Consider the following 14950-nt stretch of genomic DNA (forward strand, 5'->3'; position numbering starts at 1 on the left):
GTCTGACATCTTACAAAATCGGGGTGAATGCTTGTCACCTAGCGGTCAAAGAGAAAAGTGAAGAAGGAGCGTGACCAAACCATGGCTAACGGAATGACATGCAACATTTTCTTCTAGAGGAATTTCTTTTGCACTCGTATGTGAATCCTAATCGCAGTAACAATGAAGAGCAACCCATTATCGAAGAAGTTAGAAATAAAAATTATTAACCTTTCAACAGACATTTGTGGTGCACTGACCTAGAGCAAAATTATAGGGCGGACTGTCGACCACAATAAATTAATGAGCCCAAAGCGTGGTACATTTACTTTAGCCAGCAGTGTCCAAATCATCTATAAAGCCAACTCGAACGGTCTCATTGCGATTCTGCGAAAGAAGTTAGTGCATGCACGTACCTCTGTCACGCGCATTGCGGAGAAGACGTGCAGTGCAACGTTTCCGCTGGAACGCGATCAACGGTTTCCCCAACCGGTTTCCTATCCGGAACCATAATTTTATCTATTCCTTTTATATACGACATCGTTGAGGATGACAGAATCATCCCATGGTAAGGTCACTTCAATTTGTAACATTACTCGGCAGCCTTAACCATTTCCTCAAAGTCATAAGGCGGACATATTAGTCCTCCTCATCTGCAGACATGCAGCTGAAAATGCAACGGTGCTACTTTGTCCAAACACATGCACATCTAAGACATAGTGCAAAGCATGTTCTCAGTGGCACCTGTGCACATGGCGAGCCCTTTTCAATTCTGAATTAGTTAAGCACCCCTTATTTACAGACAGCAAAAAACACTCTGCCAATCTCTCCGCACAAGAACAGAAAAAGAAGTCGTCAGCAAAGGTTCTGACCACTCTTTTTCCAAGGGTAACTGTCTTCTAAACTGTACATGTTTTCTAGTGCCGTCTGCTGTGACAGCTGCTTCACAGCTGTAAGCCATGGCCAGAGCCGTCCGGAGGCGAGTTTCAGCCTGGGGCAGGGCAAACGTGAAGCGCGCCACCCATGTCCCTCCCGTCCGAAGCTCTGTAGAAAAGAAAGCGCTCATCTGCACAACCGAGCTCGTAAATTCTAGTTCCCTTGACTCCCGCTTTATGTTGTCCAACCTGCCGTCACGGACGTTCCCAGGATTTTTTTTCCAAGAGGGGGCAAAGTCCTTCCAGGGGTGGGGGTAGGGGGCAAGCGTGCAACCCCCCCGCCTACCACCTCTTTTTCTGGAGGCGGACGTTGTGGGCTATGCGGGTGTTTAGAGGTTCCTATTATGATATCTCAGAAGCCCCCGTTGCCCCCTCTCTGTACGGCCATGCCTGCTGTTCGGCGCCTTCTCGGCGAGGGCGCCCAGGACGGTCCCCCATCCCCCTCCATCTCGTCGGAAGCGCTCTGGCCATGACCCACGATAGTATTACCACACGAAGCAGGCGCTGTCAGTTCTCCATGTGCTAATGCCCGTTGCTCTTCAGATTCCGAAAGTGACCACAGTGCTGCTGGAGTTCTTCATGAAGCGAGAGAGCAAAGTGTCGCTGATGCGGGACCCGCTCTCCCACTTCTGCCAGGAGCAAGTAGTACTGGCCGCCCAGGAGTGCCACCAGAAGCTCAACCGCCAGGTGATCACCTACCAGGACATCCGGGACATGATTGAAAATCTCATTGGGCTACACAGCTTGGTATGCATATCCTTCTTCGCTGTAGGTATCCCTGCGACACACCTCTGCCGTTTTCCTCGTCCGATCCTGTAGTTTCTTATGCGACCTCCTTCTGGGGGAATATAGCGTTTGTCACCTTGGTGATGTTGGTTCCTTTCTTGCACGCAGTGCCTTAAAAAAGCTCCTGCAACGGCTAAAGAACTAGGGGCGACCATTCGCAAACTCGCCATTATTGTAGGCGAGCTAGCCACGTCCCTGGAAAAAATATGCGAAGTCAGCGTCACCGACTGGATGGCCATTGGCGACGGAGTTGTCGCTAAGACGGAACATGTAACGTATAGCTTGTGCGGCACTTACTGGAGTCACTAAATAGGGGTGCAGAGTTCCGCATTCCTTTTCCGCGCCGGTGCCGCCGAACGGTGTCCTCGATTGGTCCCGATCGTGTCACGTGGTTTCTCCTTCCAAGAACGCGCCGTAGATTGTTGAGTCCCCTCCATCCAAAACCGGTCTCCTCGGTTGCGAGCTGGCTCGACCGCGCGCAGTTCTCCGGCTGAGAAGGGGGGAATTGTCGTCCCGTTGCTAGGCGACGCAGCCTCGCCGGACACAAGATGGCGGTCTCGCTCGCCGGCGTGGCTCAGTGTTGCTACTCTGCTCCCTATTTAGTGACTCCAGTAGCACTTACGGGAATGCTATCACTTCGTGCACCTTGTTGCGCAGGTAAATATGGAGGACATCCAGCCATATACAACGTTCATACCGAAAATGAAAGATTTCAAGCCACTGAAACTTCTTGGAGCCGGTGGATTTGGGTAAGACCACGACCTACTAGATTATAACGACCGTGTCATAATCGGCAGCCCCTACTAGGAGCCCGTCCGCACGACCCGCTAGGGGCGCTACTCATCGGCCCGCGAGGTCTACATCATGATTGGACACTGGAAATTTGGGTCTTGAACGCGCGGAAGCGGACGTACTACTACCGAAGCAGAAGACAGCAACAGCTGTGCTGTCCTTTCTCCATCTTGTTTAAGCAATACCTCGTATGAAAACGTTGGAATGATGATGATAATCGACTTTAGAAAGAAGCGCCTCGTGGGACATCCACCGCGTGTACAAAAATACTAAGGAAAGCTGAAGTACAAAGCATTGCAGACATTGAGGAAGCAATAACAGGGCCGATGAGTAGCGATACCGCTAGCTTCCAAATTCGGCGCTGGGAAGGGGTACCTATGGTATGTTCGTTATAATCTGGTAGGTCGTTGTGGGTAAGACATCCTTCCTGTAACACAGGGCTTGAAATCCCAACTTGGACGTGCGAGCCTTTGGGTCCAATTACGTTTATATATGCACTGTCATGATGATGTACCTTTGATAGATGCTTATCCAACACTCTACGCTTTTCAGAGCTGTGTACAAGGCTCAATACGTGCCGGCAAAATTCACCTGCACCGTGAAATTGGTAGCCATAGACCGATTTTCGCGGCACAAGCAGGCATGCATCGACAAGGTGGTGGCATCAGTTATTCACAGCCCATTTCTGGTCAAGTACTACTGTTGCTTTTGCGCCAAGGTATGTGCGTCGCACTCTATTCATGTTTGGTGACCTCTTGTGAACAGTTCTTTTTTCTGTCAATAAATTTCGGTAGAAGCAAAGAAACCTTCAACAACGCTTTCGTTCTTTCTATCTGTACCCATATTTTTCATTCCATTCCGTTCCGTTCTATTTTTGGCGCAGAACTTGTCCTTCCGATCGTTTAAATTAAAGCGTTAACTTAAATTAATGTAATTAATCCAAATATTAAATATTAAAAAGGCAATTATGTCGTCAGAGTAAATTCTACGACAAAAACAAACCCTGGCGAAACTCTCCAACAGAGTACCCTCCAGAATGTTTTAAGCGCCATGCTATCCTGCAGCCCCAATAGCTGCATTCATTCGCTGATCGTAAAGGAGCGTGATATCTCACGTGTAGTTGACGCAGCTTATGGATATTAGATTGATCGTGCTGCTCGTTTGAAACAATATGCGCTTGACTTATATGCCTATATATTCCCTGACTTTTTTTCTTCTTCACAGGACTCCTACGTAACAATGATGGAGCTCGTTGCAGGGGTCGATGTGATGCGTGTGGTGACCAAGGCCAACTATCTACCCATCGATCAAGTACAGATCATTATGGCCCAACTCATTTTGGCCCTGGAGCATCTGCATCTGCGCGGCTTTTTGCATCGAGATATTAAAGTGTCCAAGTAAGTGCACGCTAAGAAAAAGAAAAGGAGTATCTCTATTTTTGGGGATTCGTTACCACACACACATTAGTCCTTTCCGAGACCAAGTGCACGGAAGTTCACTTTCACAACTTTAGGACCGATCTGCAGTGAGCTGCAGGGGGCTGCAGGGGGCTACCGCGTGAATGGGGGCGCCAGACTTTCCTAGAGTCACAACACTAGAGTCACTCAATAAGCTTATTAAGTGACTCTAGACAACACTAATTTCTCTTCTTACATTCGCAGCATGCTCATTGTACCTGGAGGACGCGTGAAGGTCATTGATTTCGATACAAACAAGGTCTGCTTGGGACACTGTAAGTGCTTTTGTACAGGAGTATATACAAGGCCTTTTCGGAAACCTAAAACTCACTGCAAAGTTTGTACGAGGAGTGATATGCCTCATAGGAGGCAATAGCCAATGGACAGTTGACATACATAACAGGGTCGTTAATCACTGTCGCTTTTTCCATCTGGTGCAGTTTCCAAGCGGCTGGTTAAGGGGTATTTCGCGAGAACAGCTTTCGAGTTCCATGATGGCGAATCTGCGGGAACCATACCTTATATGGCTCCGGAAATCTTGAAGCGAAGGCCATACGGTGTGTTGGCTGATCGTACCTTGCTTATTAAGGCCGCAGTAAACAATTAACGTGTCTTCTGCAATCCGTACTTTCTCTTTCGAAGGCCGTGCTTGTGACTGGTGGTCGACGGGGATAGTATTCTACAAGCTGATGACCGGAAGAGTACCTTTCAGAGGGAAAAACAAGCAGCTGCTTAGAGACCGCATAATAGGAGGTAGGACATGCTGCTACTAAACCATTCTCAGAAACCGAGCAGTGTGTCGTCTTTCTTGTGTTTATCTTCGTCTGTGCCGTAGCTCCTTCGGCTTCTGAGAATGTCGTGCAAACTGACCCATTCTGCTGTTTCAAGTCTACTAGACCACTTTCTCTACCGTTCGCGCAGCAGTGGTGTGCTCCTGTATCTGCGATTCAGGAGCGCGAGCATTAAAGGGATACTTCGGAACGACCGGTGACCAAATTGCTGCACGTCGTAGTTGGTGCATAACATCCACAGTATACCTGCAATTAACTTTGTCCCCTTCTCATGTGACGAATTATATCTCAAATAAGCGAGCAATGAAACCGAAACAGGGACGTGGAGAGGAGTCGCAGAAACTTTCCCCCTTCGAAGGCCGACACCTTACGTCACCCTGCATGGAGCCGACGAGTATGCCGGTCGTAGCCGCTGTGTGACATTCCCGAAACAAAACGAAGATTCCGGATCAGATTACTCGGACACAGATGGAAAGAAACAGCGGTCACCTACTTTCCTGAGAGTCAGGAAACAACACAGGAATGATATGACTAATGCACAGTGACGTTGCCCGATCAGAGAAAAAATAGTTCTATCGACGCTCGGTGGGAGCCAGACTTTCTCAAATTTCAAACATCGTTTTTTTTAATCCACATCCGTTTTCGAGTGAGGTATTTCACAACTGTGCCGCAATACCGCAAGCTCGAAATCCATTTGGTTGCGAAGTCTGCTTTTAAGGAGGACACCGGTTTAAGTTAAGAAATTCTTCGAGTACATGCGGCGGGGTATCCTTTCCGCGACGGTAGTTCTGCGACTTCCAGTAATGAGTAATGTGGAATCGAAAGTGCTCCAGTTGGAGTGGAAGGCTGAGACACTATATAGTACTTACATACTGTAAGCTGTAACACCTTTTATCTTGCATGAATTACGCTTCCCAATGGGTGATGCATTCGCACGTAAACGCGACCTGGTACGATGGCTTTGTAACTTACTCCTATCGTGAGCACGGTATTCACAGGGCTGCCGTTTCTTTGTTTAACCTCTATTTGAAAGTTCACTATTCTGCAGCTCCTCTCAAATGGCCCAGGGCCGAAGAACATCCTCACTCTGCAACTTCAGAATCGAAGGATTACGTTTTCAAGCTGCTGCGGAAGAATCCCATAGAACGGCTCGGGTCTCGTCACTACCAAGATCTGAAAGGCCACCCATTTTTCTCTGGCTTTGACTGGAAAATCCTCAGCAGCAAACCGTTTCTGTGCGACATTCCAGCCATCGTGGAAGTCATGGGCGGTGGACCAGCCACCGACGAAGTCGGTAAAACAATGAAGGAGTCGGCAAAACGGCAGAGGTCTCTGACCAAGCAAGGGAGTCGCAGTGACAAGGGCACGACTGATAAAGGTCGAGCTGACAAGGGTGGCGATAAAAGCCGACAAAAAGAAACAGAAGTGCATCTATGTAAGCAAAGGTCTTTCTTTCCTTCTCAACAACGCGCTCCCAAAGTGCCAATATACGGAATGCCTGCCACACAGTTGCTGGCAAGTCTTCCAACGTAAGGTGGATAGCGGAGACGCGGGCTGTTGCTATAGGAGAAAGACGCCACAGCTTCTGGGGACGTCAAGTGCTCTTTCGTGAATTCCCTTGAAGCCGGTCAAGTGCACTTTCGAGTCTGATTAGGATTAAGATGGGCACAGGTATTGTGAGCGTAGAACGATCAATGAAGCCACTCGGATTCCAAGCTGGATGGCACGGGTTCAGAGGATGAAGCATAGGCGTTCCCAGGTCTTTTTCCAAGGGTGGGGTTGGGGGCCTAGTGTTTCTAGGCGGGGGCAAGCATTCACCCCCGTCCACCTTTTTACCCGGAGGCGGACGTTGCGGACTATGCGGGTGTTCAGAGGTTCCTATTATGGCATCTGAGAATAATCATTAGGACCTATTATGACTAAAGAGCGCACTATATTTCACAAGCGACATTGGAGCTCCAAGGAGCCCCCCCTCTCGGTACGCCCATGGGATGAAGTATGATACTCCTGTCACACGGACACTTTCGATCCGTATTGAGTCAATGCGGATCCGTCGCTGCTACACGAACACGTTCGAGCAGGATCGAACTCCGATCGTGCTTAACACGATCCAGTTCGTTAAACGGGATTGAGATTCTCAAGACTGCTTGAAGACCGCCATTGGCATCCTCGAACTGAGAGAATTTGTAGTAGAAAACGAAAACAGTACATTAATTTGAAAATGTTCATATACAAGCCCATGGAATTTCACGGTTACGGTTTTAGTCTAGGTATGACGAGCGACTGCGTTTGCAAATTTATTTAATCTGGACCACTCTCTACCACGCCCCCTGTAAAGGCTTACAAAAAAAAGAAAAGAAAAAAATAGACAATGCGGAAGTGGACGGGGCTGCCTCGGGGCTGTTAGCGCCACCTACTTTCTCACACTCTACTTTCAATACACACTGGATTGGACCGTGTATCAGCATCGCGCACCGAACGCCCTTGAGAATCTCTATGCGGATCGGGTTCAATCCGCACTGAAAGTACCCTTTGACAGGGGTATGAGTACGATGTTGAGGAGGTAACCTCTCCCTTACAACACCAAGATAAAATCAATATCAGGCTTTGCTAAAGAACAATGATTATAGAATTAACAAAGCACTATGTTTCCTCAGTCCCTTAGACATCTTCCACGCATTATCCGCGTGTTTGTCGACATTGTTTTGCCATTATCTTATTGAGTGCTTAACTGTTCTGTTGTCGTCGTTGCCATACAGCGGCTGGAGCGACCAGTGGTACGAAGAAGCGAAAGCTCCAGAAGATCGAGGACATGGTGGACATGGAGCCCGAATTACAGAAGCCACTTTACACGTATGCCTCTGCTAGCTTCCGGAAGCTTGTCCTCACGGTAAGCAGGCAGGCGTGCATGCGTGCTACCATCATGCAGGTCAAGGCGCTCGTCTCGGAGACTTTAGTCACTCTTACGTTATTTATGAACGCTATTTACGCACTCACTTTACGCACTTTTTTACGCATCACGCCGCCATCGAGCAGCTGAAGAACAAGAAGCCCGTAGAAATGGACGACAATTTCATGAATACCAGTGGCGTGGACTCCTCAGAGCTGGACTACAGGAGGGTCTCGACTGCGGACAGTATTCTGGGAGGTGGTGGTGCAATGTCAGGTAAGCCGTGGCTTTCGGGTAGGCCTGGATTCAAATCGTCGCTGACTGAATGCTATTTCCTGTAATGCTAACTTGGATTATGACAACGTCTAGAAGACAGTGATGTACCTACCCCTTTTAGAACGGGCTAACTTATAGAGGAGGTTAGCAAAAAAATCGTAGCAGCGGTGGATAGTATAGTGCACTCTAAGAAAAAAGGGTGTGAAAAAGTGGTAACTTCTGATAAAGGGTGTACAAGGGTGGTGAAAGAAATTATCATATATCCAAATTGATTCGAAAATGCGTACGCCCCCGTCGTTCCCCGAATCAGAAGCGGTAACCCTATCATTGTGGCAATGGTTGGCAGACAACGTGCTATGCGGTGAAGTTTTGTTGTGGGAGTGAGGTATCAGGTAGAACTTTCCAACCTTTTAGGCACAACATATGCGACAACTATTACCCCCTAGAAGTTGTCACTGCTCCACCCTAAGAGAGTAGCGATACCGTATTGTGAGAGCGTAGAACATGTAGACATGGGAGAGAGTCCGCCAGGGAGCGGTACGACCCAGCGGTGTCATAGTGTATGCCCACCAACCTAGTCAGCTTATGTCCTTCCATTGGTCACGGCAACGCATAAGCTGCATACTTTGCATGTGTCAAATGTTACGCCGTACAGAATTCCCGAACCTGAAGCTGGACCTCAACGCAATGTTGCTTGTACCCAGTTTTAAGCGACTCACAGACAGCGCGGTCGTCGGAGAAGCTGGATGTTATTTTGTTCCGCCGCAAGAGCATGGGGAAGTTTTGGGGCTTCGGAGTTGGTCTCGAGAGGGTCGAGGGCGAAGGCGGCAGACACTTCTACATGGTTGAGGTGAGTCCAACACGCGCGTGCCTGTGTTAGCATAACCATCTCTTCATCCTCAGAGCGTAAAACGCGGAAGTCCCGCCCAACGATCTCAGCTCCTGCAAGGCGACATAGTAGTTGCTGTTAATGGGACTTCTACCAGCAAGTTACCGCTTTCTCAGGTTAGGAAACTTCTCAACTCGTCCGGGGATCAGGTCATTATTACGGTGCTCTCGTCAAGCGTCTACCGCCTGCTCAACACACGGTAGGGCCTTCCTTCATGCGCCTCACTTGAAAGCCTCATGGTTGTCTATTCTCAACAGGAGAGATATTCAGGACATAATTGCATCGTGCCGTCATGAGACGATGACATTGATGGCGGTTCGGGGCGGCTGCTTAGGGACAGGAACCAGTTTTGGTTTTGAGACCTGCGAAGTGAAGACTTACAACGATCAGCAGAAGAGCCACATCAGGTACCATTTGGTAAAGGTACGGAATATGAAATTCGTAGTGTGCGTTAGTTGCTAGTTTGGGGATCAGTAATTGGGAATCGGTCCTACCCTGTTGCAATAGTACAACGTGTGCTAAACGATGGTAATCTAGGATACGCGTCGATTACGATCGGGATACGGAATACCAATCATGTATGGTCGGCCGGCGTTCATAGGTGAGCTTGATGGAGTATCCTGGCAACGTCCCACTGAAGACCTTCCAGGAGCAATGTTACAGTGGCGTTGTTAGATTAAAGAACACATGACGTCATAGCATGAGTTTGGTCAGTTTCGTGGCACCTTAATGGGATACTTCGCAAGGATTCGAAGAAAATCGAGCACCATACCGAACAAGAACCCCTTGGATACCGAATACAACATTCGGACTCACTTTACGCGAGTTATTAACTCTTAAAAGATGATAATAGCGAAACCGAAACCGAAATGCGAAGGGCAGAAAACGTAGGTCCATAATACGGGGATTCGCCCATTTGAGGATAGCGTGACGTCACCCAGCATTGTCGTCTGCTTCGAAACCTGCATTCTCCCTTGCCGGATGCCCGATAATGTCAGCAGTCTGTTGCCTTCAGTGCCCTCTTGCTTCGTAATAAATTCGTTCCTGGGGTTACGGATATACCATCACCTTTGTGGTGTCACTGGCACTGTGTTGTTTTGCCTTTATTCATTCGATTATTTCATTCTGCAGAAGGTGTCTCAGCTGAGCGTGACTGCCACGGGGAAATACATTTACGTCGGTGACATCGTTATGCAGCTGGATGGCCAGCCGGTGGACCACCTAACGCAAGCCACCCTGAAAGCCGCCCTCTCCAGATACGGCTCGGAATTGAAGATAACCGTGGCCGCTATTTCGCCTCTGCGACAGAAGAGGCATTCGTACACCCGGATGCACGAGACAGTCATGTCCGATACCAATCTGGAAACTCCGTCATCCAACGCTTTTCTCGAAGACAACAAAACCGGCGTAACGGGTGTAACTGGAAGAACAATAGCATAGTATAAAAATGTTTTGCAACGGATTCTGTCTCGAAATGTCTGTCGGTTTGTCCCGTAGCATCAAGCTCATAACTAGGGTTCCGCGTTTTCGTTTCTAATCGGATACAGTGTCATTCATGTTCTGTGGAATCCCTGTTCGCTAATAACTGTCGAGTGAACGATGTACACGCCAGAACATCGAAAAAGATACGCCGAATCCGCCCCAAAATACCCTAGTTCTGGTTGTTGTAGTGCCTAGTATGAGGCACAATATGTAGTTTCCGTAGTAGACCAGGTATGATACCACCATGCTGTCCCTCAAGGAGTCTACATCTGACGCGTATACGAAGACAATGCGCGGAAGGTCCGTTCTGACACAGGCTCCAGCATTTTATTGTTACCAATCGTCCATACGATACCTCCAAGTTTCCTTCAGAATACCTTCCAGGTCAGCATCACAGGAAAAACCAAGGGGGGAAAGACTCAACGTTATCACAACCACCCTGCGTTCAGTCTGGCTTTGCTGTAACTGCAGCATCTGGGTTTCGCTAGGGAATTCTCCACTCATGGACATGACCGGCACCTCTCGGAACAGACCCGTTATTTGGCTGAGCTCTTGAACGCACTCCAGGTCTTTCTGAAACACGATGACAAAGGTGTCCTGGAGCCGTTGGGGACCGAACCCTTTCCTGAACTCTTGCAGGAGACGCTGGACAGATGTTGCATCGCGTGGATGGAAGAGTTGCATAAACGACACCACCACAGTCCTGCCTGTGAACGCCTCCGTCGCCGCCATGGACAGGCACCGCCCGTCCTCCTGCGGAATGCGGAATGAGTGGAACAACATAACACCCGGTGCCACATTGCGGAGACAGGGTTCTTCCATCTGGCGACGCAGGACAGCGCGCCGGAACAGTTTTGACAATCGTCCGAGGCGATTGCGTTTGAAACTGGACTGGGCTTTGTATTGGGGTAGCGTTTGTGCAGGGTGAGCCGGTGCAGTAGACTGTTGTCGCCGGACCGCATCCAGAGATCGCTGGGCAGTTTTGGGGACTAGAGGTCCGAACAGAAAAGCACCCGTTATACCCTTGTGGACACTGTACGGTTCGGTAGGTTTCATCTCGTTGCGGAGGCTGATAGTTCTGGACCGGTGATACACAATTACACAACTTGTGGATAGTTCTCTCTGGACTTGGCGTACAACTGCAGAAAGAAGCGGGTATAAGCGGAAAAGTTTGCGCGTCATGTTCTGTCGGTTGCGTAATAAAGAACAGCTAACAGAAACGCAGCTGGCTTCTAGAAACGTAGGGTTTCTGAGCCAAGACAATGTTGTTGCGGGCTCAAGAATTCTGCCATAATGCCAAACATTCTGCTTCTCCCTCCCCCCTCTGGAAAAAAATCCTGGCGGCGCCCATGACCACACGTCAAAGAAAGAAAAAAAGAACTTTGGAAGTTTATGCAGGTCACCCGGCAATGATTCGGGTCAGTAAAGCAAGTAATCGGATGAACACTGCCGCTTTTTCCAAGAGTTTTAAGAGGACCTCGTTAACTTCAGCTGAAGAGGTACATGGCATCATATCATTTGGCGTAGCAGTATACTGCATTGCATGTTGATGTATGTGACATCGTCGCAGGGCTGCCCCTCCTTTTTTTTTTTTTTTTTTGTAACCATCCTCAAGCGGTCGCTTGTGGCAAAATCACCGCCATCTTGGGTAAGTCACACGTCATATACAATATACACGTCAGTATACAACCAACAATCAATACAATGCAATACAATACCATACAACTACAATACAGGCAAACTAGTTTGCAGAAGCCTTCTCAGATACGTACATAACCTGTTACGAGAAATGCAACGGATTTGAGGAAGCTCAACAAAATGTAACTTTCTGAATCAGCTGGCCCGTTTCCATAACAGTCGAGGAAAATGACTCATTCTCAATAGCTTTGGCATCGCTTCCCGTACGAGCAGCGAGTGCGTGCTTAATGCACAGCCAAGGCTATTGTTCTGGCTATTATTCTGTATTTTGTTTATGTGATCTACAGGACTTGACTCCCCTCTTCGTATACGCTTCTATGAGACTCGTACTTAACTTTTATGCTGGCCAAGCAGTGTCTGAGCAGCAGCAGAAATCGTGGCGTAGCCAGACCTCCAAGGTGTGTGTGTGTGTGGGGGGGGGGGGGGGTCGATACGAAAACCCGCCCATTCCCCCCCCCCCCCTATTCCTGGGTCCGCCTACACAGACCTTTTATTGCCAGCTGGCTATTGCACACAGCGCAAGATGAGGGATGCAAATCTAGACTGACTTGAACGTTCACAATGTGATTCCATGTAGGCTGTTATGACCAATGAGGCCCTGTCACCAGATTGGAAGTATTTTGATACACTCATACTTTGAAAGCCATTCAGGAGTGTAGACAGACACAGGATCGTCGCAATGGTACCCCCTCCAATATATTATTTTCTCCTCGGATTTGCACGATTTGCGTGGATCGGCACATGGCAGGTAGGGGGGGGGGGCTCGAGCCCCCCCTAGCCCCCTCGGTGGCTACGTCACTGCGTGTACTACTTGCGAAAAAATGTTCACGTGCTCACCAGCTTTTTCGTCCGTCGGATTCGACGAGTACGACAGGAACCCGAACGTCGGCTTGAGGTCGGCTAGACGAGCAATCCTGATAAACCGTCGGAGATCCTCGCAGAACTCGCCGAGGTATCGGGGCTGACCGCCTTCCGTTATTCGGCATTTTTCGGGAGATTTCAACTGAAAAAAAAGAACGCATGTCGCACTTGTTATTTCCTTTCTCGCTTGAACTTTCACATTTGGTAACTAAAACCCACCAGCCAACAATTTTTGCACTGAAATGGGTCTGGCACGTCCGTGTGTGTTTTGAAGCTTCCAGTAAAGCACAAAGCGAAAGTCCTCTAATAAAAATGAACTCCTGTGTAATGTCCATTGGCAAATTCCACTTTCGACTTTGAAATGTTGCATTGATGTCGGCAATTTGATTGTGAAACCATAACAGTGAAGAAACAAGTTGTCTGTAATATGTGCTTATACAAGCTTTCTAGATGTATCAACGTTGAATAAACAGTTATTATCGAGGTGTTACGAACACCCAGCAGTGTTATAAACCTGCAATGCTTCACTTCACGATGCGGGTGTTATACCATCCACGCGCGCACACCACGGCAATGGCAATGGCAGACACGAACAATGAGGTAGCATTTCCTTTCTTTCGCGAGTGCACTGAACAGAAGAGTTTCTTACGTGGCAGAAACAGAGGTAGCGTAGCTTCTCTCGAAGCACGGAAACACCGGCACTTTGCCAGGTACGGTTGACTTCACAGACGTTGAACAGGTCGTTGAGGTCCAGACAGAGGAAGATGCACCGTAAAACGTAGAAGTCCGCCGAGCCAGCGCTGTCCATTCACTACTCAGCCTTCAGGCATTCAATTTTGCTCGCAATGGTGGTTAATTTTGAGAAGCCGAATTGGGAGCCATTGCCCTCCTCGCAGAACGGTACCCGCTGACACTGGATGCGCGCGGACCGCGAGAGGCAGCGTTGCTCTCCAAATAATTACGCGTTCCCGCTAAATCTGGGGGATGTACACCCATGGTATAGGGGACCCAGAGACACGGAACAAGAAGGACGGACGACTAATTCTCAGACTCAGCAAAAGGTTTATGCTATAGCATCGGATATTTCCCGGCGTCGATCAAAAACACGTAGACGTCCTTTGCTAGAGCGAAATCTCTTTAAAAAAAAAGGGTGTACTTTAACTCCTTTTCCTTGCCACATATATCACTTCCCTTTTGGAGTGTAGAATTACTCTAAAAAAGGAGTTTCCCCACTCCCTTCAGGGATTGAGGGGACCATTTAACTCCCTACTGGTGAGTAATTGCGAACTCCAAAGGGAGTGATATATGTGGCAAGGGTGTACTCCCCAAAAAAAGAGTTACTGTACACGTTTTTTTTTTTTTTTAAGAATGTAGAAAGGGAAACTCTTACCAAGCGTCGAGGAGCCTTTCAGCAGTTCGCTGGTGTGCTTGGTGACACGGACACGTGTAGCATATCTGCTCTCTTTACTGGAGCCATGGCCGTAACACTCGGAAGAGCCCTTTTAGTGCAACAAACACACCCATTGACAACATTGTGCTTTCGACGAGAACAAGAATGAAAAAGAAAGGAACACGCCACCGTTCGCTTACTCACGCAAAAAAAAAAAAAAAAAAGATCAGTTTGTGCTGTTCAAACGCGCGGTTTTTACATTACGCGCCAATTTCCTTTTGCCTCAAGGTAACCAAGAACGCGACATAGCTTTCCTGTATGCGTACTGCCCTCCACAGTCATCGGGTTATATCGACCGACTCGTTTCTAATAAGCACATCAATGGCTCCTCTAGGTTAGGATAGGTTAGGTTAGGTTGGGTTAGGTTAGGGTTCGCCCTCCCCCCCCCCCTTTCTGTGAGGGACTTCCGACGCCCCTGCCGTGCGCCCTCTGCCGCAGGCACCCGGGGTGGCTGCCCCTAAACACTCCTTCCTTCCCTACGTTCGAACGGCACTGCTCTGTGTATATATTTGTAAATCGTTTGGCACATTTAGGTTCCAGCTTCGGCTGTACTAACTGTCCGCGTCAAAACATCCACCAAAACAAAACTATTTGCATGGCGACATGTCTTCTTTTTTTCTTTGTTAAGCGGAAAAGGGTGGGTGGGTCTAAACTAGGGATTGGC

General features: G+C 48.5%; 2 protein-coding genes across 2 annotated transcripts; one reads left to right on the plus strand and one right to left on the minus strand.

Annotated features, from left to right (window-relative positions):
* Positions 1 to 409: 409 nt before the first annotated feature.
* On the plus strand, positions 410 to 10257 carry LOC135367895 (serine/threonine-protein kinase MRCK beta-like). The gene is made up of 17 exons (XM_064600996.1): positions 410 to 547; positions 782 to 867; positions 1458 to 1661; positions 1809 to 1970; positions 2358 to 2449; positions 3045 to 3210; positions 3717 to 3889; positions 4154 to 4224; positions 4390 to 4506; positions 4592 to 4702; positions 5789 to 6175; positions 7500 to 7630; positions 7777 to 7906; positions 8611 to 8756; positions 8810 to 8994; positions 9053 to 9218; positions 9927 to 10257. Exons 1-17 carry the CDS (start codon positions 529 to 531, stop codon positions 10233 to 10235), a joined length of 2655 nt encoding a protein of 884 aa, XP_064457066.1. The 5' UTR covers positions 410 to 528; the 3' UTR covers positions 10236 to 10257.
* Positions 10258 to 10578: 321 nt separating this feature from the next.
* LOC135367896 (uncharacterized) lies at positions 10579 to 13788 on the minus strand. The gene is made up of 3 exons (XM_064600997.1): positions 13486 to 13788; positions 12813 to 12978; positions 10579 to 11416 (listed from the first exon to the last, which is right to left on the minus strand). Exons 1-3 carry the CDS (start codon positions 13642 to 13644, stop codon positions 10611 to 10613), a joined length of 1131 nt encoding a protein of 376 aa, XP_064457067.1. The 5' UTR covers positions 13645 to 13788; the 3' UTR covers positions 10579 to 10610.
* Between the last annotated feature and the right edge of the window lie 1162 nt (positions 13789 to 14950).

This window comes from Ornithodoros turicata, chromosome 9 (assembly GCF_037126465.1).
Source record: "Ornithodoros turicata isolate Travis chromosome 9, ASM3712646v1, whole genome shotgun sequence".
Classification (NCBI taxonomy): domain Eukaryota; kingdom Metazoa; phylum Arthropoda; class Arachnida; order Ixodida; family Argasidae; genus Ornithodoros; species Ornithodoros turicata.